At 33.9% G+C, this 27,971-nt stretch overlaps 1 protein-coding gene across 1 annotated transcript; it reads left to right on the forward strand.

Moving 5' to 3' along the window:
• The first annotated feature begins 21,942 nt into the window (after window positions 1-21,942).
• On the forward strand, window positions 21,943-27,943 carry LOC145200272 (alanine--glyoxylate aminotransferase 2, mitochondrial-like). Its single transcript, XM_090101357.1, has 16 exons — window positions 21,943-22,097; window positions 22,360-22,451; window positions 22,558-22,650; window positions 22,838-22,929; window positions 23,307-23,430; window positions 23,670-23,764; window positions 25,512-25,605; window positions 25,706-25,771; window positions 25,896-25,923; window positions 26,120-26,220; window positions 26,347-26,439; window positions 26,518-26,590; window positions 26,739-26,887; window positions 27,117-27,266; window positions 27,488-27,586; window positions 27,677-27,943. The coding sequence occupies exons 1-16, from the start codon at window positions 22,073-22,075 to the stop codon at window positions 27,776-27,778; spliced, it is 1,476 nt and encodes a 491-aa protein (XP_089957483.1). The 5' UTR covers window positions 21,943-22,072; the 3' UTR covers window positions 27,779-27,943.
• The last annotated feature ends 28 nt before the right edge of the window (window positions 27,944-27,971 follow it).

Genomic DNA, 27,971 nt, shown 5'->3' on the forward strand with positions numbered 1-27,971 from the left:
CATCTTCGAGGCATAGATTCGATCAGGTGATCAATGAAACTTTATGGAATCGCTGCCCAGGCCTTTTGGATTTGTTCAAACAGTTGATCCTTATTACGAACACCTTCACGTTTAATTCTGCGGTTGACGATCTCCCACAGGTTCTCGATAGGGTTGAGATCCGGAGATTGAGCCGGCCAATCCATCACCGATAGGTGGTTGTCTTGAAACCACTGCTTGACTACTTTTGCAGTGTGTTTCGGATCGTTGTCTTGCTGAAAAACCCATTTTATTGGCATATTCCATTCAGCATGAGGTAACATAACATCTTTCAGGATATTTTTATACATGAAACGGTCCATTATTCCATCGTTTCGATGTATTGGACCTAGATCGTTAGCAGAAAAACACCCCAAGACCATTACATTGCCTCCACCATGCTTCACGGTCTTATGGCAGTAACGTAAATCGAGGCGTTTTCCGGCCGGTCGACGTACACGGCAAATGCCATCGCTCCCAATGATGTTGAACTTCGATTCATCACTGAACAGGACAGTTCGCCATTTCTGCGCATTCCAGTCAATATGAGATGTAGCAAACATAAGCCTTTTCTTCTGATTTTTTAGTGAAATCAGCGGTTTCTTTGCAGGGCGTCGAGAAAACAATCCGGCTTCAACAGCACGACTACTATAAAAAGCGGGTTCTGGCTCATTGACATTTTTGCGCAGACTCATTGACATTTTTGCGCAGACTCATTGACATTTTTGCGCTGGCTCATTGACATTTTTGCGCAGGATTTTTTGCGTCTTTCCATTTTTGTGCATTTTCATAATGAGATGTCATTATGAAAAAAAGGATGTGAATGACTTAATTTATTCTTTGTAGTAGTTCTTCAAACTATTGTCTACGTCCATTAAGTATTACTGTTGGTCCTCTTTCAATTATTTCATATCGTTTTTGTTTTTTAAGAGTTAATTTTTCTTCTAATGTAATTTCAAGTACAGAGGGTCTCCTTATAATAAGTTTAACTTTAATTTTCCCACCAGGTTCAGTGGGTTCTGTTATAATTATTTCAGACGGAGGCCTTTCAATTCTTCGACGTCGTTCAATAATATCATGTTCTTGGTTTCTTTCTCTCTCATCGCGTATTCTGTTTGCTCTCGTTTCATAATTTTCTCGTTCTATCATTTCATCGTAATAAAAAAAATCATGTAAAAAATAACGTAAATCTTCAGTTACACGGGATCTTGTAATTATTGTTTCTCGTCGAGAATTCATTATTTTATAACAAGAAAGAATTTATTTAAGTCATTTTCAATTTTTTTTTCATCTGTACATTAGATCCAAAGGATCCATGGAAATTCTTTGAATTTTTAAATCCGTTTGCGGATTCATGGGAAATCATGATGATTTTTTAAGCGTAATAATAGACTTGTCCTAGAAGAAGGTAAAAGCTTCCGGATTGACCAACTTGAGCATCACCAGAGTTGAGCGTGACAACGAGTCTTCTACCAGCTGCGACAGTAGGCATAGAATCTGCTTCTCCAAAATTTCTGTAAAAAGAGATGGTGGTGGTGGAACCGATGGATGAAGTGGATTGATACAAAAGTCCAGTCGATTTGTTGTTGAAGGAAGTTAAATTTGAGCCGTTCCATGACGACAAATAAAAATCTTCCAGTCCGGATGAGGAAAAGAAGCATGTACTGTCACCGTCATATCCTGGAAAATACGTGTAATTGTTGGTGTTGTACGGTGTCCAAGGAGTAAGTACAGAGCCGTTACCTGGAGGTAAATTCCCATCGTACATTCTAACTCTAGACTCCCACCAGTTTCCAGAGGCGCCAATGATGTGTATCTTGATGTATTTCAACGACACACCATTTCCTTTTCCGTTGGTGTTCATCAAAACGTATTCGCTGCCGTAAGTGGTATCCATATATCGAAACGTTCTGCAGTACAGCTTGTAAAGAGGAATGCTAGCAGGAATAGAAGCAAGAGTGGAAATGAACGGTTGAATCCAGTAAGTGATGGCAGTAGCGTTTCTGTTGACGAGTTGAATGGAGATGTCGTTTCTAAAAGGCATGTCCAATGTGAAATACCCTCCCAAGGAAGTGGTGTTAAACATGTTGCATCCCTGCAAAGAGTTGGCGTAAAAAGCTCCTCCTAAAGGAGAAAAAAGCAAATCAGTGGCAAGTCCTGTTTGATCCACTCCAACTCCGTCAGTCACTTCTACATAATTCCCTACATTGATTTCTCCGTCAGTAAAGATTCGAATGAAAACTTGACCGGGAATATTTGTACCAGAGGAGCTGTATAAAGCCAGCCACAATCTTCTCAGCACTCCTGATTTTCCAGAAAACGCAAACACAGGAGAAGTGGTTAACGCTGCCACTGTCTGAGACTTAAGCCCTAAACTGGTAAAACTGGATCCTGGAACGACACTGGTCAAACTCGATTTTTGCAACAACAAGTCTACATAATTCTTTGTTGATCCGTCTTGCGCGTTGGTTGGATCAGTCACGTTGATCAATTTGTGTGAATTCAAATCCAAATCTGCTACACCTACAGTTGTTCCACCTGAAGCATGAGTGTCTACGTAATTTTTCGTAGCCGAATCTGAAGCTGATGTAGGTTCAGCTAAATTAGTTAATTTGTGTGACGTCATGTTAATGTCGGTGTATGAAATAGTGTTGTAAGAGACTTTGGTGTCTACATACCCTTTTGTCGCTGCGTCTTTTAAAGCGGTGGGGTCGGAAACGTTGATCAACTTGTGTGAGTTCATGTCGATGATCCCTGTGATCGTGCTGGATCCATCTGTTTTAACACATAGACTCGAACTCACATCGACATAATTTTTAGTGGCGGCGTCATGAAGATTAGTTGGTTCGTTCAAATTGATGGCTTTGTGAAAATTTAAATCCAAATCTGCAGTTCCCACTACAGTTCCAGTACCACCTGTCACGTGATTGTCTACGTAATTTTTCGTAGCGGCATCGTGTGCGTTGGTGGGTTCACCCAGGTTGATGATTTTATGAGAGTTGTAATCCAAATCTGCAGTGATGGTGCTCGATCCGTCCGTTTTAATATAAACGTTGCTGGCTGAGTCTGATGCAAGATTATCAAAATAAGCACTGAATTCGCTTCTGTTGAATTTGTCAATCATTTTTTAATGGGGTAAAAATTTTTTAAATGAGTAAAACTTTTAAAAAATCACCAAAGGGTGTTGACAACGTCTTGAAAGCTGTCTCCCTCTTCGCATTTTTTCAAGACGTAAAGACACAAGTGTCCACAATAAGACGTGTTTCCAAATTGTACCCTTTCACTGTTGTAAAAGACAGGACTTTTCAAATAGTCAACGAGCTCGACGAGAGGTGGTTGAGCGTAAGAGTCAAAGCTGAATTTTTTATCACCGTCTTTGAACCAACACACCCAATGAAACCCATCTGTGCTCGAATCCCCTGTGTTAACAATTCCACATTCTTTTTTTCTTGGCTTTTTTGGCAACGCGTCTCTGACAAAAACTCCTCTAAAGTTTTTTATTTTTAGTTTTTTTGCTGCTTCCATCAACTGAATAGTTGATAAAGCCTCGTTTGGTAAAACAATTCCCTCCACATTTATTTTTTTGTTTCTCATTTTTTTATTTTGTTATTTTTTTAAATCTTTCATTTTTGTTACTCGTCTTTATCACTTACCTTTTTGTATCCTCGATTATCCCTCTGCACTCTTCGATCAACCTTTTTGCCTCTGTCTTTGGTTCTGGTTCTTCCTCTACACCGTGTTCTTCCTCTGTCTCTGTCGATTTTTTTAATTTGTAGTGACCATAAGCCAACGTGTGTATTCCATCTTCCAAAATGACTCTTTTGTCGTCGTTAGAGCTGAGTGCGACTTTGTTGATTTCTTCGGTGTAGACATCGTGATGATGAGATCGTAAGACGTTCATTTTTCTGAGCTGTTCTTCTTTAGTCATTAAACATTCTTTATAATCTTGATGAGTGATGTGCTTTTCAACAACACATTTCTGAATTCCTTTGCATTTTTTGTGTTCTTCTTTTTCATTAAAGACCTCATAAGAGTAGAGCTTAGGACGAAGCCCAACAAACTCTTTAATTTGCTTACCACCTGTTTCATCCTTAAACTTACCGATAACCTTTTTATTTTTAAACCCAACGTCAAATCCAAAGTTTTGAATGGCAGGATGATCTTTAGGAAAGTCGCTCGTGTCAAACTTGCTTTCAACGTCATCAGCAATGTCTTTGTAAAAGTCTTCCGTTTCTATTTCATAAAAGAGCGAGTCAGTATCAGTCATGAGTAATTTCAGCTTATCCCCGTATTTAGGTTTCATGTAGTCGTAGTGATGTTCATACATGAGGGTTTTGCTGATGTCTAGGATGCTCATTCCCAAGAAAACAGGTTTGTCGTAAAAAACAAATGCCTTTTCCATGTGAACCGCGATTAAGTTTTCATCAAAAATGGTGTTTCGTTTATATTTAATTTTTTTAGATAATTTTATAGCTTCTTTTCTCGTGGTAATGAGTCTAACATCAACGCGTTTTAGAATATTCTCCATGGTTTTTCCAAAGACAGAGTTGTTCATGAGTTTGAAAAATTCTTTATCAGACTCGTTTGTAGCTTCTTTTCTCTTATCGGTGTTGAGATCAATGTACTTTTTCATGAAAGGTTCTTCTTCAAAGGTGATACCTCGATGAATTTTAGTAGTGATCAACCCCATTCGTTCATAGAGTTTTAGGTTTTCATGGTGAATGACATATTTTTCTTTGTTGTTTAAATTGGGAACTAACTTTTCCACTTTTCCAACGAGCATTCTTTCAGGAGCTAAAGGGTAATCATTGTGTAAATCGTGAAGACTTTCAGGATAATCTAAATCGACTTCGAGAATGCAAGGCATGGATTTCCAATTTAAAAGTTCATCCTCAGTCATCCATCTAAATCCTCTAACTGGAAGGGGTTTGCTCATAGCATATCCATAAAGATTATTGGCGTCTACATACTGAAGAAATTTCGAAGGTTCTGAAGGTTTATAATCATCACTCATGTATTTGTTGTTAGCAGTTCCATATCGATTGGAGATCATGCAGATTCCACCGCGTATTCCTTTTCGAATCATGTTGAGCATATCAATATCGGTTATAAGCTCTATTACAACTTCAGTTATCTTTAGTATAGCATCCCAAGCCAAACCAGGGGAGGTGTAATACCAAGCAGGATCAAGACCGTAATGTTCCATACAAGTGTCTCTAAAAGTTTCAAAGACATCTGCCAGTATCAACACATCCGACACGTTGTACAAATCGTGATAATCTCTGAACGTTTTGCATTGAAACGTGTTCCAAACCTTTTGCGCATGCGCATATTCTTCGTCGCTTATTCCCTCGTGTCTAAGTTTTGAGAAAAACGCTTCTTTTGGTGGTAATTGCGTTTCTTGAAATTTATCGAATCCGTCCACCCAATCGTAAGGGTATACACCTTTTTTACAAAGCAAATTAAATTTTTCACCTTCAAAATGTAATGCAAGGCTTTTAAACTGCTCTGGCTTTAATTTTTTAGACAAAGTATCCAATTTGAAGGAAAGGAATTTAAAGCTGTCGATGAACCTCAATTCAATTTTTTTGTTTTTTGGTTTTCCATCTTTTCCAATGTACTCTCCCACTTTGATTTTTTTCGAGAAGCTGATATATTTTTCTTCATTGTTGGGTATACAAGTGATCTTTCCACCTAATTTCTTGATGATCAAATGAGCGTCGTAACCAGACAAGTTATGAAAAACGACTGGGATGAATTTTGGAACTTGAAATTTTTTATTGCAATCGTCGTGAGCCGCTCCTCGATATTTTCCAGTAAAATGACAGTGATCGCGTACTTTGTCGTCTTTGAGATTTTTATTGCAAATGTGGCAAACTGTTGCGGATTTGAAATTATTTTCGTCCTCTTTTGTCAAAACCATCTTTTTTTTCTCGATTTTTCCGAAAATTTCTTTTATTTCTTTTTCCAAACTTTCGACAAAAAATTGAGCCACGTCTTGGTTCTCGTTTGACGATACGGAAATGGATGGTTCAGCATCATAAACGGTTTCATCAAAACATTTAATGTAATAGGAAAAGGAACTTGGAATGTGTCTTTGAAACTTTTTTGTGTAAGACTGGTTTGAGTTGGGAGCGCACGTGTCTATCGGCTTGATAAAGCTTTCAAAGTCAGCATATACGATAAATGGAACCCTCATTGACTTTCCGATGCCTTTAAACTGAAGAGTTGCACCCTTTTTAGGAAGTTCAATTCTCATTGGCGCGTTTTTATAACAATCTTCTCGATGTTTTTGAAGCTTTTCTTCTTGATCATAACATTGAAGACACCTTCTGCAAAAATGTTGTTTTCTTTTACCTTTTGATGCTGAGGAGCCAGCAAATCGACTGAAACTATTAATGAGACAGTAATGTTCTGTGTCTTCGTTTTTAATATACAGCAAATCAACATTATGCTTTCGATCGAGAAAGTCAGATACTTTCAAAGGGTTGGGTTTTTTATTTTCATACTCAAAAACGTTGATGCTAATGTCTGGATTATTTTTTTCAAACTTACCAATATTATGGTAATTCACAGGAAACTCCATTCCTTCCCAATTCAGCTCTTTTGACTTTTCAATCAAGTCTTCATCAATTCTTTCGTTGTTTTTATTTTTCAGATTCAACGCTCTGGTAACTGACCATTTAAAGCATTGATTGTCGTTGTTTTTCATGTTGATGATTGCCTTTTTGTCTTTTAGATCGTCAGTCAGCTCAATGTAGGATCCACCGCTGAGAGGTGTGTAATCGATAAAGTTTATATCCATTCTTAAAATCTTAGATAGGATGCTATTAGAACCTAAAGCATTGTATTTGACACTACTTTCCAAGACTTTTTCTTCCATTTCACCCATGAGTTCTCTTACATCTGTAGCTGCTCGAATAATTTCCGAGCTGGATGAAAAGCTTGCTTCCCGAGTCACTTCTTCACCGGTCATGATGCTTACAGATTTCATTTCGCACGTTAAAATAATTCTTACTTTTGTATTCCTTTCTCCCTCCATGGTTTGAATGGCAGACTCTCTTACCAAATTAAAAAAGGATGCAATGTCTTGATATTGAGAAGAAGGCTCGTAAGAATATAACCTAACAGTACTACCCAACGCGTGTTCAGTCAACTTGAATTTTATTTTATAAGGCTTTGGCACGGGATGTTTATACACTGTTTTTAATACAAGTGATTTGATAGACTGTATCTTTTTATCGATTTTTTCCGCTGATTCGTTTACCTTCTCCTTGACTACTTCAGGAACGTAGGGTTCTATCCAATCTTTAACATCATCAAACTTAGTTTTAACATACGACGCCACACTTTTTGCAGCTGCCTTCAGACTTGAAAAAAATGAAGGTCTCGGTGGAATGACTGGTTTTGGTGTTATGGCAGGTGTTAAATCTAAAACCGGTTCATCAAGGATGTGTTTTTGCAAATGAATTGGTTTTGGAGCAATAGGAGGTTTTACCACAGGTCTTGGTGGAATGATTGCTGGTTTCGGAGCAATAGGAGGTTTTATCACTGCAGAAGGAACAATCCTTACTTTTGTTGGCTTTATTGAAACTTTTACAGCTGGTCTAACAAACCTCACCACGGTAGCATTAACAGGCAAAGGTCTTGCCTCAGTCGTTCGCCTACGAAGAGAAGCAGGAGCAGAGACAACTCTAGGAGGTTGCAAAGCCATTATAAGTTCCCCCTTTCTCATTTTAGAATACCCTCTTATTTTTTGTCTTTTAGCAATTTCTTTTAATTCTTTCAACGTTTTGTTTTCCATTTTTATTATAGCAAGAAATTTATTTAACCCAAAATCATTTTTTTCTAATATTTTTATTTCTTTTCAATTCTCTGAAAAAAGAATTGAAAAATTTTTTACATTTCTCACGGACTTTTTCTTTCAAGCTTTTCCGAATTTAAAATTTCAATCTTTATTCCATCTTCCACTTTTCCATTTCGACGTTCTAAATATCTCCATCCATGTCCTGTCTTTTTCATTGCTTTGTAAAGGGATTTGTATTCAACCACTTCCCCGGTTTCCATATTGGTTGTTTTCACAGACACAGGTTTATTTCGAATTGAAGCAAGCCTCTCATATTTTGGATCGATCGGTTTTTTTTCCGTTTTCTCATTTTTCATTTTTATTTTTTTTGGTCGACCCACTGACCTGTGTTCTTTTACACCTTTCAAAAGCGAATCTTTACTTATTAGATTATTATCAATCGCAATCATCATCAAAGGCAACAATTTGTTTGAGGTTAATGTGATTCCATTTTCCATAAGCAAATTTTTCAGATAATTTTTTGTATATCTCATGTTTTATTTTTAAAAAGAAAAAAATTTTTTTAAATCATTTTTGTTAAGAATCTCATGACGGTCTTTCAAACCTAATAAACAACGTTCATGCTGGTTCCGTTGGAAACGAAATTGAGCAATTTGTCGGAAATGATCACTGCAAAAATAACGGTGTTTTCTGGTATTGCTGTTCGAAATTTGAGGTTGACCACCAATTCTGCCGTTTCAGAAACAACTCTTTCTTTTTGCTTGCTAATGTCTACAAAAAACAACGGATACAAATTTTTATATTCAAGCAGAGACAAACCAGATTGACAAACAAGTTCGTTTGTACCATAATATTTATCGTCAAAAGAGAACGCATCAGAATGAGCCATGGTAATTTTCTTTTCTCCAAAATTCAAATCGTAATTGTAATTTGGATATTTTATTCCATTGACGGTTACGAAAAAATTGCTGACATCACAATGGTTGAAAATGGCTGGATTTACAAGTTGACTGGAATTCTTGTTTGTCTGAAGTCCAAGCACGATATATCTCGGAACGCTTTTGTCTGTGATTCTTCCTAAGCTCCAAGTGAATTCTGTGAGACCAGCAGGAATGACCTGTCTTTCGACTCTGTTTGACTTATAAGCTACTGGGACAGCAATTTTACTCGCCATTAATTTCAAGAATTCGGATTTCTTCGAAACATCCAACTCAATTCTAGGCATAAAAAGTCTGAATTTTTTAAGGTCGATCATTCCTGCGGCAACAGTCTCGGCTCTGTAAATGGCGTCGTCGTATTCTTTTTTTGTGAAGGTAATGATGTGCCTGAAGCCATAAACAACTTTGTCGTAAGTTTCGCAAAAACCAAAAATGTGTTTTAATGGTATCTTGAACGAAAATGCACCAATGGATGTCGTGTCTGCAAACAAGTGGTCTCGCCTTACAACAAACCCTGGATTTCCGGTGGCGTTTGAAGTGTCTTTATACCACATTTGCTTCAAACCATCTGCAAGCTGAAAACCAAAAGGGTATTTCAACAATCCAAGCATGGTTGTTCCTTGACCTGGATACGACACTCTTTCCACTTGATCTCCCGACAAGTCATAAGTCACATCATTAAACAAATACATGATGGCGTTGTTCACCAGAGCAATGTTGTCTGTTGCTGTGTATGCAGTTCCATCTGCTTTTTTGAGAACCCCTTCAACGAGGATGTAAGCCTCTGATGGTAGTGTTTGAATCGATTGACAATCAATCTTAAAAACGATCGAACTTGAAGAATTTAAATCGAGGTTTGTTGGGTGGTACTCGAAAAAATCAACTTTTTCAATTCCAGTGTCATACTCTGGCATTTCATCAACTCTTAATCTATCGGTGTTTATCATTTTTAAAATGAGAAAAAAAAATTTATGTCATTTTTGATTTGTTAAAATAATCAAGCAATCAAAAGCCCGCTCCCCATTTTAACGAGATCTTGGATTCTAGCCGCATTCTTTTTCGTCATTTTCTTTTTCACTTGAATGGAAGAACCAAACATTTTTTTATGCAGCTCTTCCATTGGATTAATATACGGATCAGGCTTTGCCGCTTCGTTTACAATCGTGGTGAGTAATTGGTTTGGATTCACTGTTCCTGTCTTGGCGTAAACTTTTTTCAAGCGCTTTTTTTCCTTTGTCGATGGCAACGTCTTTAGCAGTGGATATAGCTGAAGAGGCTAATTCTTTTCCAGCTGATTTGGCAGCTGTGATTGCTTCTCTTCCAATTTCGCTTGCTGCTGCTTTTCTCAATAAATGAAGAGACGATCGTGAAGCATTTGTGGCTGCCATTCTCCTCAAAAAATTTTTAATCGCGTCCATGATTCCTCCACCTCCAACGACGTTCTTTTTAAAATATCTTCTGTTGTTCACAATGAGCATTTTTTTAAAATGAGAAAATATTTTTTTAAATCCGTTCTCACGACTCGATGTATTTTTGAATCGCTCTGTATTCCTCTTTGTTAATTTCCCCCTGTCTCAAAAGCTCGTCACAAATGGCAACGGCTTCGTTTCTCGATGCTATATTTCCAGCATGTCCTGCAGCGATGCTCAAGTTAAGCCTTTGCGTAAGCACATTTGGATCGCTCGGAAGAATGATCACTCCTCGACCTTTTCTTCCACTCGTTAGTGTGTAATTTTTTTTCCAAATGGGTGAAACAATCGTTTTCCACTTATGACCTCCCGAAGATTTTGGTATGGTTGGTGTCCCTTCTTTCTCCATTGCATGCGTTTCAACGAGTATTTTTTCATAATTTTTCTTGTCCTCATCTGTTACATTTTTTGTATCAGGTACAGATTTTGTGATCAATTCCCAAAAACCTATTGTCCCCTCGTACTTTTCTCCATCAATAATAACGTCGTTATTATCGATAAAAATTTCTTTGTCTCCAATAAACATTTTTCCGGGTTCTTCTTTTTTTGAGTGAATTCCAAACACTTTGTCTGCACTATTTTTAACTGTTGCGTAAGTGTATAAATATTTCAAAGCAATATTTCCAACATTCATTTTTCCAAAAGTTTTTACAAAAGTTTTATCATCGCTTTTTAGACTTTCAAAAGACGACTCGCTTTCTGGATAAGTCAAAGCAAGTGGAGTGTTTTCAACCTCTCTGTATGCGATGCTTTTTAGTTCGTTTTTTATATTTTCATTGCTCTCAATCAGAGGCTTAAAAAACTTGCTCAAATCAGTCTGATAATTTGCATCTGAAATGTTGGTGTTAAGACTCTCATTGTAAAGCTTTTCTCTATTAGCTTTATATTCTCTCAAAATCTCATCTCGCTTTTCAGGATCTTGTATTCTAAAAAAAGACATTTTTAGAATACGGAGAAAAAAACTTAAAACAAAAACTCGATTGCGTTTACGATTTCTTAAATCCGCACGCGGATTCATGGAAAAATCTTTAATTTTTCTTAAACAAGTTGTTGAATGCTTTTATCGCGTCTTCTCTTCCTTTTTGGATCAACGACTCTTTAGTCAATTCGTCAATGACGCTTTTTGTCTTGGTTCGGATTTCTTCACTCATGGCTTTGAATTTTTGAAGCTCGCTGAGAATGAGTTCGTACTCGGAATCACTCACAAATCCATCCATAAGAGATTTTGAAATGTGGTCACTAATCGTATTCAATTTTGACTCGGAAAGAACTTTCAATTTTTCGTGCTTTTCAGCCTTTAGCATCATTTTTTTGTTCTGATGATTTCCGAAAATGGATAAAGCTCCCAATACAACAGCAATCCCTTCACACGCAATCGAAACTGGAGTGGCAACAACGGTTGATAAAAGTGCAATCCCTGCAACCCCTAAACCAATGCATACCGTTTGTAATCCGTCGTCGGTGAAACGAATTATTTTTGCCGCTCGATGGTATTTTTTACTCAAAGCCATTCGTTTCACTTTTTCATCCTCTATTTCTTTTTGGATCTCGCTTATTTTTTGAAGCCGGTAAATATGCCCTCCATCTGATGGTGCTGTTGGAAGAACTGGATAAATTTTTTCAGTGTTTTTGATTATCTCCATCTTTTTAACAAAGACACATTTTTTTTAATTCGAATCGATGTAGTTTATTTTACAAAGCTTTTCACCTTTTTTGACGATGACTTCCTGGTTGCTGTAATTGTGTATGGTCATGACTATGTCATCCACAGACTCGGAAAAAATAGCATCGTTTTTGAAATAATTCATTTGGTTGCTTATTTTATTCATCAAAGTGACGACAGCAATTCCTTTGTCTAATTGTAAACCTACAGACAACGATATCTGCTTGTGAGATACAGGAGGAAATTTAATGTCTTGTTGAGCAAAAATCTCGTGCTGTCTGTAGATGTTGAAATAGGTGGGATAATCCAACTTTTTCTTTGTTACAATAATGTTTTTCATATTTTTTTGTTCCAACTCTTTGATTCTATCCTCTAAATGACTCAGATGGAAATTAACATTGTGAATCTCTACTGAAGCGCTGTTTTTAAACAACTTGTGTGGGACATGCATTTTTAATATGAAAATAAAATGTTTTAAGTCGTTTTATTTTCAGTTTTTTGTGCTTTTTACATTTCCTCGTCAGAATCCATTTCCCCCAAATCCAAGTTTTCACACATCATGATGCTATGAGGTAAAGATGCATTTTTTACGATGATGGCTTCGGACAGTTTAACTTGAATAGACACAATCGAAGGACCGATATACACCCCCTCAATTCTAAGTCCTCCAATAGCATAACATCGTTGATTGATAAAATCATGTCCAGAAGATAAGACCAAATTTTTATTATGATGTTCTCCTTTGACTCCATTTTTTATATCAAGAGCTGTTTTCTTTCTATGAAATGTAGAAGTAATGAATATTTCGTCTTCATTTTTAGATCCTTCAGATTCATGAAAATTCTTCGAATTTTTAGTTATATACATTTTAGCATAAAACACTGGCGCTGCATCAGCATTGTCAGCTTTATATTTTAAAATACTCAATTCGTTAGAGTTAATTTGCTTTCTTCTTCCTCCTTTTTTAAGTTTGGATGACAATTTATCTACTTCACCTCTAATAAACAAAGTAATCTTTTCCATTGTGTTAATAAACTTTGCTTCTTCTTCAGTTTTACCCTTTTTAGCATCAAAGCAAACAAAGGACATGGAATATCCAGTCAATTTTTGTGTTACCGGATCTTTATTCTCGCACACACCATACGAAAATAATGTAGGTGTTCGTAATACAAGAGGACCATCTCCAGTTGGATAAGAATATTTTACTGGCACTTTTTGATAGACTACTGGTTTTGTTGCTGCGTAAATTTCTCCAACTGATAATTTGCTCTCATCAAAATTTTCAATTGTAATAAAATTCATTTCTTTTCTATATACAAGATTTTTATTTAACTCAAAAATTTTTTTTCTTGCCATACAAAACGACGCGTCTATTTTTGCAAACTTAACAATTCATTATTATCTACCCATGAGTTGAACGAGTCTGGATATCCAAACCATTTGACTAAAGATCTGTTCTTTTGCTTTCGAATGACTTTTTCAATTCTAAATATGTCTTGATTGGTCTTTTGCATTTCTTGTTCATAAAATGTACCTTTAATTTCTTCACCGTTAGCATCAGCGATTTTATACGTGGGTGGATTCGTATGCTGAACATTTAACACGGTAAAAACCTCTTCAGTCCATCTCGGTGTATACCCCTTTTCAAAATGAGACTTATTTTTTACGATCCTCACTTGATCACCCATTAAGAATTTTGGTCCTGCTCTTTCTGTTTGCGTCTTTCCATTCAGGTTCATCCAAACCCTATATTTATTCTTTTTATTGCTAGCTTCCACTGGAGTCATTTTGATAGAAGAGTGTTTGGTGTGGTTGTAATTTTTCACCATTTCATCTAATACGTCAATGTATTTATGAGTGTTGTTGGCTGAAAAATATTTAAACATTCTCTCTTTCATCGTTCTGTTCCATCGTTCAACAACAGAACTTTTTTCCTCGTTTTCAGTGGAATACAATTGCACTCCCAACGTTTTCACATGCTTGTTATAAAACTCTTTACCTTTGTCTACCCACATCTTTGTACACCTTCTCTCCTCAAATATTTTTCTTAGAGCGTTAGCTACATCAACTCCAGTTTTACTCTTTAACGGAACGATCCATCCATACTTTGAAAACACGTCGATCACCATGAGCAAATATTTTACCCCGTTGTTGAATTTTGAAAACAATTGCATGTCAACCAAATCTGCAGCCCATATTTCATCCATGTCGTTCACAAACACTTTTCTTCTTTTAAAATGATGAATGACTGGTTTATGAAGCTCGTTTGCAAGTTGATCCGTCCATTTCAGGTTCTCCGGTGGTTTTTTTTTGCAGATACACCCAATCCGAATTTAGCTTTGGCTTTGATGATGGGTGTGATCAGTTTTCTTTCGTTTATTTCTCTCTGAGTGGGATTTTGTATAGAGTTCATTTCTTCAAGCATCATTTGATCTGCTAAATTTCTGCTTTGAACGTCGTTTAAATATTTATAAGCTAAATCATGATGGTATGCTGCATTGTCCACTCGATCTACCGGTTTGCTCCACTCTTGATACATATCGGTGGATGTGAGTCTTTTGTCCAAGTTTGTGCCAGGTCCTGCAAAATTCATTCCTGGAATGTGCATTTCTCCTGGAAATTTTGCCCATGGAAGCTTTATTTTTTTTGAAAAATTGTTAATCGATTCCACCAAGTCTCCTCCTTTTGCCGCATGCGAAGAAACAAACTTACATTTGGTCGTTCCGCAAACGTTGCAAGTCCCTTTAACCATATGTCGGTTGTTTTTTGTGATTTCGTTTCTCAAATGATTCGTTTCTGTTTTCCTTTTGCATTTAACACAGTACATTTTTTTATTTAAAAAAAATATTTTTAAACTAAAAATGGAAGTGTCTGATTTGTCATGGAATATTGGAAAAATCAAAAGAAACAACAACAAGCTTTTACCGAGAAGCATTCGAGGAATCATCGTTGGAAAATCCGGATGTGGAAAAACAACGTTGCTTCTCAATTTATTGCTCAGACCTGGATGGTTGGATTATAACCATTTGCAAGTTTTTGGAAAATCTCTTTTCCAACCCGAGTACAAAATACTAAAAAGTTCGTTCGAAAAAAAATTACCAAAAAAAATAATTCTCGACTTGTTCAAGGTACAAACCGAAATTGAAAAATTGAAACTAGACCCTGAATGTGTTATCAACGATCTTTCAAAAAATTTTTCCGAAACCGAGGGCATGGAGTGTGAATTTTTTGAAACGGCTGACGATGTGCCTAATCCTGAAGATCTTGATTCATCCAAAAACAATTTAATGATCTTTGACGATTTGCAACTAACCAAACAAAACAAGTGTGAAAAATATTACATCCAAGGAAGACACTCTAACGTCGACTGCTTTTACCTCGCTCAAAATTATTTCATGCTCCCAAGACAAACGATTAGAGAAAACACCAATTTTATCTGTCTCTTTCCTCAAGATGGTCGTAATATTAACCACATTTATCAAGACCACGTTTCGAGTGATATGGAAAAAAAAGAGTTTGAAAAGTTTTGCAGACATTGTTGGTCTGAACCTCACGGATTTGCGGTGATTGATTTGTCTTCAAAAAAAGACAATGGAAAATATCGAAGCGGATTTGACACTTTTTATTTTCCAAAAGAAGCCATTTAAATATGTCTGAATCCGAAGGATTTAAAATTTCACAAGTGAAATTCCATTGATCCGCAAACGGATTTAAAAAATGTTACATAATAAAAAATGTCAGGCATAATCATCGACGTGGATGGAAATTCCAACGTAATCATAACAGAATTTTTAGACAAAATCGTTTTTGACAAAGGAAAAACTTATGAAATGGCTTTTCTTTGGCTTGAGACGTACAACAGCTTTCCAAACATCATCAGCAAAAACAATTCTTTCCGGTATAGCATGAACAACGGAACCCATTGGGAAAATGTCACCATTCCAGACGGGAGCTACGACATCAAAGACATCAACAGTTATTTACAAAAGACCGTCTCAAACACAATAAAAAATTATGCGTCTCAAAGCGCTAGCTACGTCACAGCAAATAAAATCAGCTACTCTCCCGATAACATAAAAATCGGATCCAATTTAAACACTTTAAAATCAACCATCACACTTGGAATGAATTATTTGATGGATTTGAACGTGGAAAACAGCATCGCATCAGTTTTAGGATTTACAAAAAGACAATTGGATCCTAATTCCGAATATGAGTCTGACGATATTGTTAGAATTTCAAGCATCAACACGATCAGAATCCTCAACAACGTCATCGGGTCGGCTTACGTCAACGGCTCCCAACTCAATTGCATCTACTCTTTTTATCCAGCTGTTGGTCCTGGTTTTAAAATCATCGAAAGACCAACTCATTTGGTTTACCTCCCTGTCAAAGTCTCAGAAATTTCTACAATGATCACTCGCGTTGTTGATCAACATGGAAATTTGGTTGATTTTCGTGGAGAGGAGATTACGATCCGTTATCACATTCGAGAAGTGAAATAAATATTTTTTCCCACATTTAAAAATGAGCAAATATGTTAGTGTTAAATTAAATGTGTCTCAGGGACAGATTGAAAAAATAAAAAAATCAATGATAGCAGGTAAACCTGTGAGCATCCGTATTTCAAAAGATGATTTTAACGGAAACGACGTTTTACTTGTAACACAAAATCAACATCGAAAACTTTTGGACGCTCTCCATCGAGGAGTTGGAGTCACCATTAAAATGAGCAAAACCCAATTGGAACATAACGCAAATGTGAAAGGAGGATTTATTGGAGCTCTTCTACCTTTATTGGGTATGTTGGGTAGTACACTTGCAACAAGAGTAGTTCCAGCTCTTGCTACCGGATTGTTAGCAGGTGTAGGATCTTCTGCAGGTTCTGCTATGGTTGATAAAATTGCAGGAAGAGGTATCGTTTATTTGAAAAAGAATGGAAATGGAATGAAAATGGGAACGCACAGAGGAAACGGATTATTTTTAACACCCTGGCCTAAAGGAGGATCATTCAAAGACGGAGTTTACGTTAAAAGCGGAAGAGGATATGAATCTATCGGCGCTGGTTTGCTTCTCGGACCAAACTCTCCATTCTCAAGCATCCCTTTTTTAAATTTAATTTTGTAAAATATACAGTGAAAAAAAAAACTTTTTTAAAATGACTTAAATAAATTTTTTCTTGTTATAAAAATGAGTATTACAGAACAAGAAGAATTTGAGGAATTCCTTTACAGCGAACTACAGGAAATAAACACTTTTGACCCAGAATTACACAGAATGGCCATACAATTCCACGATGATAATCACAAAAAAAGAATTGATGAAAATTATATTAATAAAATTAAAAAATTAAATACCTTACCCATTCATACCAATACTAAACTCTTACTACGACATGGATTTGAAGAACAACGACAAAAACAACATGCACAAAGAATTAGAGAAACGCGAAGAGAAAAATATAAACATCTTTTTCCATACTTGAACTACTACAAAGAATAAATTAAGTCATTCACATCCTTTTTTTCATAATGACATCTCATTATGAAAATGCACAAAAATGGAAAGACGCAAAAAATCCTGCGCAAAAATGTCAATGAGCCAGCGCAAAAATGTCAATGAGTCTGCGCAAAAATGTCAATGAGTCTGCGCAAAAATGTCAATGAGCCAGAACCCGCTTTTTATAGTAGTAGCACGTCGTCTGATTGTTCGGTCCGATACAGGCAGCTCTAATTGCTTTTGTATCTCGACTGATGATATCCAGGGATCCTTCTTGACTGATCTGACAATCATAGAATCCTCACTAGAAGTGGTGGAACGCGGTGTTCCACCTTTGTTATCTGCTGCCAAAATCCCCGTAGAACGATATTTGGAACATAGTCTTGATACGGCCATTTTTTCACGCGATATTTATCACAAATACTTTTTTGTGACATTCCACTTACGTAATCGCCAATAATTTTCTTTCTTAGTTCCAATCCAAGATTGTCGGGAGCCATTTTTGCACTTGAAGTCATAAAAATAATAAATATTTCTGGATGCTACTGGAAGCTTCTGCATGCTTCTGGAAACTTCTAGATACTTCCTTTAATTATTAAAAAACTTCCGTGACGTTGACACGGACCAGACTTAAGAAAATGAAACAAACCAAAAAAGTTGCACTTGTTTTGTCCGCTGCAAAATGGCACTTGTCAACGAAATTCTGCCTGTGTGCTGTCACCTGTCAGCTGATTGCTCATGTCATGGCATGCTATGACTCCAGACTCCTGAACTGTTTGCTGTGGTAGTATAGTTCGTTTCGTTTTTAAGACATGTAAAATTAGGAACACTTTTTAGCATTGTTCGATGTTGGTTGCAAATGTTTTGTCCAATACTGTGTATATATATATATATATATATATATATATATATATATATATATATATATATATATATATATATATATATATAAACGTCATTATGAGAACAATATGGAACTTATTTGATAAGTATTTCTCGAGTTATTATTAACTATATCCAACCGGAAAGTTTGAGCCTAATTAATACTGTTGAAAAAGTTCTAAAGAATGTTGTATATGCGTACCATTCATTCCTAGATGCGATTCATTCAAGTAAATTTTTCTTACTTTTAAAAAATTTTATGTAATGAAATTTCCAGTAGGTTTAAGACAAAATTCACTAAAGTACTCATTATCTGTAATAAAATAGATTTCAATTAAAATAAAAAGATTTTAACAAAAATAATATGCGCTGGTTTAAATTGTGTTGGATTTTTTACTTAACCACTACAAAATTCCTTAGGAATAACCATGACGGTTCATGGGGCAACTTATTTTGTTCATGTTGTAAATTCTAAATAATAATAAATTATGAGCTCATGAAAGTATTTAGGAGAGAGGGGTGGGGGAGGGAAGTGGACCCTCATATAGACGAGAGCTGACGCCAGTTTTAACCTTCGTTATGGGAACTCCAATTATAAGCTAGCATTAGTGAATATTTAAAAGTTTTTTTTAAAGTTTAATTTCACAATTTTTAAGTAAATTAATAAATTACCAATATAGAACTTATTAAATCAATATCTTGATTAAAATAACTAAACTAATGAAATTGTCTATCCTTCCTTCTCTCATGTTTCACTTCTGTCAATTGTGACGTAAAACATTACGCGTTAAAGCAGGTAAAAAATAATTGTTTAGTGTGTTGTGGAAGGTTGGGTAGGGGATTGGCATAACATTTGTTTTTTGTCACATTTAAAAATGCAGGAGACTCTCTTCCCCAGCCTCAAATTTCAGAAATGTAAGAAATCATAAAAAATTACTCACACTGCTAGTTTTATAAGGGCTTCAAAAAATCAGTAACGGGTGACAGGCTAACTTCGTTTAACCTCCTAAATAATTTTGAAACGTTAATTATTAGAATACTTACGCTTCGATATTTTTCTCTCTTAAGGAGTATGTTCGAGCCAGTACTGGTATAACTTCATAAATTCAACTAGGGAAACATGTTTTAAAAAGGGCTTTCACGTTGCTCTGGCAACGTGACAACCGGTTATTAAAACCGCTTAAAATTTCTGAATGAAAACTCGCTTCCCCCTCTCCCTTATCACGTGTGTTCTGGCTTCAGTCATGTGATTGGGGCCTAATCACCAATTCCCATTTAAATGGAAAGACTGCTTACTTTCACTTTCACTTTCATTAGCTCATTTTAAATTTTAAGTAATTCATATTATATCCTTTTACATTTTATAAAAATGAAGGACAGGCCATACAATATTGAGGAGTTTAGCGTGCTTGATAAAAAGGATATGTACAAGGAAATCACCAAATATTACAAAACTGAAAGAGAAGAGATACTTAAAAAAGGAGAAATTACAATAAAAGGACAAACCATGAAGTTTTGCTACTGTTTTTATGGAAAAAAACCTGAAACAGGATTTTCTCTTTTTATTGGATTACATGGAGGAGGTGGATGTCCTAAACAAATTAATGACTCACAATACGAAAATCATAAAAGATTATACAAAAATGTTACTGGAATTTGGTTTACTCCAAGATCACCTGAGGATGTCTGGAATATGTGGCATAAAGACTACATGGATGAAATGCTTGACTTTATTATTCAATCATTCTTAATTTTGGAGCTTATTGATCCAAATCGAGTTTATCTTACAGGATATTCTGCTGGAGGAGATGGAGTTTACAAGTTAGGACCAAGAATGGCTGATAGATTTGCTGGATGTGCAATGATGGGTGGTCATCCTAATGGAGCAGAAATGGATTCAATGAGAAACTGCTTCATGGCTTTACAAGTAGGTGGAAAAGACACTGCATACAACAGACATAAGGTATGTGCAGAGTATGGGGAGAAGTTTCGAATTCTAAAAGAGAATGACTGTAAAGGTTATGATCACTTTGTAAAAGTACATGATCAACATGGACATTGGATGTGTTATGATGATGCGATAGCATTTGATATACTCAAAGAAAAAGTGAGAGACCCACTTCCAAACAAAATTGTCTGGAAGCAATGCAATGATGTCTTAAAGAATCATTTCTACTGGTTAGAAGTTCCAATTGAGAAAGCTAAATATGGTGGTCTCATTGTAGCAGAGAAAAAGGGAAATAGAATAACCATTACAACTAGTGATTATGATGAAGTTATAGTTAATGTAAATGATAAAATGTTTAACAACATCTGTGCTCTAGAAATAAAGTTCAATGATTCAGAAGTCTTTTTCATAAACCTCTGCGAAGACTTACACACCTTAGTTAATTCTATTGAAAGAAAGTTTGATCCAAACTTAATATTTGGTACCAGCTTGTCATGCAGCAAAAGAGGGGTTCATCAGCTAAGAGCAAAGATTTGAAGTTTTAAATTGAGATTTAATGAAATTATTGATTTCTTTAAAATGAGCTTTTTAGTGATTTTAATTTGGGCTATGTATTAACACAAATAACTATATATAAAAGTAGTCAATAATGTGTTGGGGATTAGGATATATATATATATATATATATATATATATATATATATATATATATATATATATATATATATATATGTTACATTTTTGTGCATATGTACATTTTAAAGCAGAATACATGACTATTTCTAAAATATAAGTTTTTTAAAATCGTATTTATTTTCAAACTTCTTTTTCTATATGGACATAATAAAAACAAAATTTTGCGGCGGGTTATTTTGATAGTATTAAATATTTTTAATGTAAACAATTTTTGTTGTTTTAGAGTTCAATGTTTTATATAATCAATAATAGCGTTTTTAAAAACTATTCCCTAAATTTATAAAAATATTTTAAATAGCGAAGTAACTTGTAAACATGCTGACCGTATAAAGACGTAGGCCTCAAAATCAATGTGAAGCGCTCTAATCTGAAGTTGTTTGTTTTTCAACAAGCAACTTCTTCAGATTAGAGCGCTTTATATTGATTTTGAGACCAACGTCTGTACATGGTTCTTAATCAACATAAAATTCTCAAATTACAATTATCATAAAAATAGCGTTAAGGTGTGGATGGGGGTAGGGGAGAAATTGTAGTTGCGTGATATATATATATATATATATATATATATATATATATATATATATATATATATATATATATATATATATATATATATATATATATATGTATATATATATATAAATGCATACATACATGCATACATATATATGTGTGTGTATATATATATATTTTTTTACTTATACATAATATATATATATGTACATATACATACATTCCTACAGATACATATACATATATATATATATATATATATATATATATATATACATATGTACATATACATACATACATGCATACATACATACATACATACATACATACATACATACATACACACACATATATATATATGTGTGTGTGTGTATATATATATATATATATATATATATATATATATATATATATATATATATATATATATATATGTATGTATATATTGTACATAGTATGAGCACTCTTATACAAGCATGAGGTTTCGTATTTCAACATAACAGAACTTAAAATGAAGAAAGTTCTATTATGTATGATTTCAGCAACAATCCTCAGTCATGAAATACTTTTATATATATATATATATTTGTACATACATGTATACTTTCTTTTAGCAAGACCATCATAGTTTTTTTTAAAATGTTTCATCGACAATGTGTTCAAGGTAAATAAAGTTTTTTTCGTTTGATTTTCCTCTGATATCCTGAACAGTAATTACTTGCCAGTTATTTTCAAAGAAAAACTTATAGAAGTATGTAAGCGGAAGTATTTAGTTATCCTAATTCTCCCTTTGAAAGATTTTACTTTTCCTTACTACTTCTTGGGGATTGGTGTAATTATATTCTGGTGTTATGTATATAGCAGTGTTGTTATATATTACATATTGTTCTTTACCAAAGATCTAATAAAAGAGTACTTTTATTTAGGAGCTTGCAATTTAACTTCTCGAGCAGTAAGGTATTTTCATAAGGAGACTTTAACTATGCCTCCATGTGACTTTAAACCTCAACCTTACAACGTAAGTAATGTTCTTCACTTATTTTTCTCACTTAATAATACTGCATTGTATAAATGTTTTATATTGTTTGAGTGTATTTAAATGTAATTGAATTTTTGTGTTTCAGGGTATTAGCTATGAAAAAGTGAGAGAGATAAGACAAAAACACATGGTGCCAGGTCTTTTAACTTATTACAAGAAACCTGTTATGATTCACCAAGTAGGTAATTTAATATCAAGTAAGTATTGATATCTCAGCTATAAAAAACATCATAATATAGTATACTTTACAACTTAAAAATGAGATAAGATTATGTGTGAAATGATACATTTTTGTTATTGATAAATTTATAGTTTATTTAGTTTTTATAAATGCGTGCTGCTTGAATCTTTATTACTTAATTTAGGGACATAAACAATGGTTGTTTGATTGTGATGGAAAGCGTTATTTAGACATGTTTGCTGGCATTGTAACTGTTGGTGTTGGACATTGTCACCTGTAATAACTTTTTAAATATAATGATCTGTATGCATCTTGTTTTTATGATATTTCTCTTGAGGAAGGGCGTAACCTCCTTAAAAATGGTGGGACACATTTTTTTAAAGGTCTTTTTTCTGCTCAGAAAAATACATTATTGAATGTGATGATGGATTAAACTGTCGTAATGGGTTAAGCTGTTGTAATGGCTAAAAAAAGTGTGTGTGTGTGTGGGGGGGGGGGGGACAGGGGAGAAAGATATGGGAAGTGAGGGAGACTTGTCCCACCCTGTATCTAAAGTGGTTATGCCCATACTCTTGAGGATGATGTTGCTTTTGTTATTGTTGGCTGGGTTTTTTTAAAGGATGATTATTGTTAATTTTATAACAAACTATCAGAAAAGTCGAAGAGGAAACTTTCAAACAAATGAAAAAACTATGGCATACAACAAATATATACTTGCACCCAAAAACACATGAGTATGCTGAAAAACTTGCTGCAAAAATGCCAGGAGACCTGAAGGTAGATTTCTGAAATTTTTTGTTTTTACTGATAAGTATAAAAATACACTGCTTTGTTTCTTTTTTAGCAAAACAGCTGACAGTAGTTACTAGCTATACACAGCACTTCACTTGTGCTGTAATAAAATTTTTTATTTGTTTAAAAAATTGAAATAAACTTTTGTAAAGAACAGAAAACACTTCTGAAGATGAAATTTCTTTATTGTTTATAGTTGTTCTTTGTTATTTTCCTTATAATAGATCGTTATGTTTTTCAACAGTGGGAGTGAAGCCAATGACATGGCAATGATGCTGATGCGTGCACATACAGGAAACTGGGATATCATTTGTCACAGGTATTATATTATTCAATTTTAAAAGTTGTTTAGCTTTTTAACTTTAATTTTTTAAGCTCAAACCTGGGTATTAAACTGGTCCTCAAACCCCCTAAAACATTTTCTAATATGTTTTTAATAAATGTATGATAAATAATTGTGTTAATTATATTTCTGTTTGAATGCATAATTTTCTTATTTAAAGGTACAAGAACATGATTTGATAATCTAAAAGAAATGCAGCAAAACACCTGTTAGAAATAATCAGATAATAATTATATACATACATATATACATACATACATACATACATACATACATACATACATACATACATACATACATACATACATACATACATACATACATACATACATACATACATACATACATACATGCATGCATGCATGCATGCATGCATGCATGCATGCATGCATGCATGCATGCATGCATACATACATACATACATACATACATACATACATACATACATACATACATACATACACACATACATACATATAAAATCGCTAAATAAGTACCTTAGAACTGTTCTCTCTTTAATTACAGTTAGAAAGATAAGCATGCCAACAAAAAAAAGTTGCGGAAATAAAACTTGGCAAGCAGAAAAAAATAAGTTTTTGATAAAAACTTTTATGATTACTGAAATATGTATATTAAATTATATTTAATATATATATTTATAATTAATTAAATAAAGATATATTAAAAAAAAAAAAAGAAAAAATACTAAATGTTCAGAAAAAAAAGTTTTTGTTAAGAAGCAAAAAAAAATTTTGTTAATTTCCTTTGCTCAAAAATTTCAGCGAGAAAACGAGGCAGGTAGACCCTTGTCAAGCACCAGAAAGGACGATAGTGCCCTTTTTAGAGCTGTCAGAGCTAATCCATGAATTACTGATTCTTTTTTATCGAGTTGTTCATGTTTCCAAATGCTATTCCTGTCACTTTTTGTATCAATCTTAAGGTAAAACATTTGATACAAGAAGCAACTGGAATGGCATTTGGAACCATCTGTGACTTGATTAAAAAGTAGAAAATGTTTGGATATGTGAAAAATCAGCCATGATCATGAGTTAAGCACAAAACTACACCCAGAGTTCATTGACAAATTGTCAAGATGGTGCAGTATAAATAAGAGTTTTCATCAAAAACTTTTTTTTTTTTCTGAAATAAAGTTTTCACAATTAAAAAAATTTGTCCTCACACTTTCTAACTATAGATCATTCTTTAGTTTATTTTAAAAAACTGTTGTTAAAATGTGGTAAAAGATAGAAATTTTGTAAGCTGATATTCCCAGATTTATTCAGAGTTATTACCATCAAATAAAAAAAAAAGATTGAATATTCAAAAACTATAACTGACTACAACGATGAAATGGAAATTTTAAATTTGTATGCCAATAAAAACATAGAGTTTTACAAATTTGGAAATGCAAATGGAACTTTAAAAATTCCATACCAATATAATTTTAAAAAATTGTATGGTTATTTGAGATTAAACATTAATATCATGTAAATATCATGCAGCGCCGATGTACTTGATCTTTAAGGTAAAAGCTAAGATTTTAACTGTGAAGTCCGAGGCCAGTCTTTAAGGCCAAGAACCTTACACTCAGCTAGACACAAATTCAGTAATTTTTTGTCTTAAGGCTGTAAGCAAAGCCAAGGGAAGGCCAGTGCCATTGAGGACTTATCTCTGTTATGAATCCAATTTATTGCATATTAATAGGAACTATGTGTATTAATAGGAACTCTTACCATGGAGCTGGTCCTCATACACTTGGAATATTATCACATTCTAATTGGAAATACAATACACCACTAGGATTTGGTTGTCATGCTGTATGTAAAAGCATTTTTAATGATTATTTCATTTTTTTGATTTTTTTATTTCAATTGTTCATTTGCAATATTGTCTTAATTGAATAAAAAAATGATGTAGACAGTCAATCCTGATCCATACCGAGGTCCTTGGGGCAGTGAAAATTGCAGAGACTCTCCTGTGAAGGTTGTTTATTTTTATATAAAGGTTTTGAAGCTTTAAACTAGAATAAAATTCTATTTGCATAACTTTTAAATTAAACAGGAAAACCTGCTATTTTTCTTTTACATTTTTTCTTTAAAACTTTTAGAGTGGTTCACCTTGCAGTTGTTTACCAGGTACAGATATTCAAATACTTTTGTAGTTTTAAAGTGAGATTTTGTTGAAATTTTAATGCAGTGAATTTCATTCTTCATACATTGTGATCAGTGAAAATGTAGTTGTGTATTAGCATTATTTTTACTGAAATATCATTATTGTTTATATGGATTTTCTATAAAACATTAGATAAATTTAAAGCTATTTATGTAACAGGTCAGTGTGTTGCAGCCGATGCCTATGCAAAGCAATTGCAAGATGTACTTGATTATAATGTTCCTAACAAGATTGCTGGATTTTTTGCAGAACCTATACAAGTAAATTTAGTTGGACTATTTTATATGTTTAGCATAATATTTTGTAAATCTGTCTTGCCACCATGGTGCTTTACAATGAACTTGTGTATTTTGTGCGTCTTATTTCTTTTTTTCACCATGTCATAGGGTGTTGGAGGAACAGTACAGTATCCAAAGAATTACATGAAAATGGCCTATGAGAAGGTTAGAGAGCATGGTGGGCTTTGTCTTTCAGATGAGGTTTGTCTAGTTTTACGTTGTATGTTGATAACATGAATTTAGTTCTGAAGATGCTGATTTAATGATGAATTGATTTAGGTACAAACTGGTTTTGGTCGTCTTGGTAGTCATTATTGGGGTTTTGAATCAATGGGTGTTGTACCCGATATGGGTAAGTCTTTTTCAAGTTTTTTCGTTTGCTCTATGTTTTCTTTAATCAGAGGTTTTTTCTCATATATTATATTTTCTTATATATTATATATTACATTTTCTAATATTATATATATGAATGATTTAAAAAAAAATTAAATTTTTTCCAGTTACATGTGCTAAAAGCATAGCAAATGGCTTTCCAATGGCTGTTTTAATAACCACTCCAAAGATTGCTGAAACAATGAAATCTGCTGTTACCTTTAATACATATGGTGGGAATCCTATGGCTTGTTCTGCTGCATCTGCAGTTTTAGATGTGAGTTGTTTTTATAAGTTTATGGCACAATTTGGTTCATTAAAACAAATTTATGATCATCATACTTGTTGAATTATAACTTAGTTTTCTTTTCAAACAGTAAGATTTTGTTTCAATATTTGTTATATAATATGTAGTTCACATTTTGCACACGGGACCCAATCAAAACAAAATCTTTGATTAATAAATTTATTTAAATCTATGAAATATTGAATTTTTTTCATTTCAGATTATTGACGAAGAGAAACTGATGAAAAATTCTGAGGTTGTTGGAACGTTTTTCTTAAAGCAGCTTGATGAATTACGCAAAGAATTTGATGTTGTTGGTGACGTAAGAGGGAAAGGGTTAATGATTGGAGTAGAAATGGTCACAGATAAGGTTCATATATATTTTAAATTTTTTATTTTTTTGTTGCAAGTATTTTTTTTTTCATTCAAAAGTAACAAATTAGCCACAAAAGTTATTATCAGTTACTCCCCGTGTAAAAAAACTTCAATCAAATCCTGACAAATGTTTTTTAAGTCGTCTGCATGCTGCAGATTACTTCTATTCACCGCTAATTTTAGGGAGCATTGTTTTGAACAAAGAGTATTGTTTAGGCTAGTCGTAAACCGCTTCCTGCAGCGGTGATGTTAGATATATGGGAACGTACGAAAGATTACGGAGTCCTTTTTGGTAAAGGCGGAAGATTCGGCAACGTAAGTTTTTTTTTTTTTTCTTTTTTCAAAAGAAGAAATACTTTTTATAGCAAATAGCCATAGTAACAAAGTTTATGTTCGCCTTTTTAGGTCTTGCGTATAAAGCCTCCAATGTGTATCACAAAAGAAGATGCAATTTTTGCTACCGCAGTTCTCCGACAATCCATTAAAGATTATCTTCAGGGAATCTAATCTCTTTTTTTAAGTGTATGTTTAAAAAGAGTTTTACGTTTCCAGATACAGATTATAAATTAATACTGGTAATAAAAATAATGTTACCGTATAAAAATATATATACGTTTGTTTGGTTTTTATAAGACGTACTCAATTAGATAGAAAACATATAACGCATTCTATTATTTTATTTTTTATTTTCACATCAATG

The sequence above is a fragment of the Hydra viridissima genome, unplaced genomic scaffold, assembly GCF_058129835.1.
Source record: "Hydra viridissima isolate aposymbiotic clone 2 unplaced genomic scaffold, HvirCarnegie_v1 scaffold_10, whole genome shotgun sequence".
Taxonomy (NCBI): Eukaryota; Metazoa; Cnidaria; class Hydrozoa; order Anthoathecata; family Hydridae; genus Hydra; species Hydra viridissima.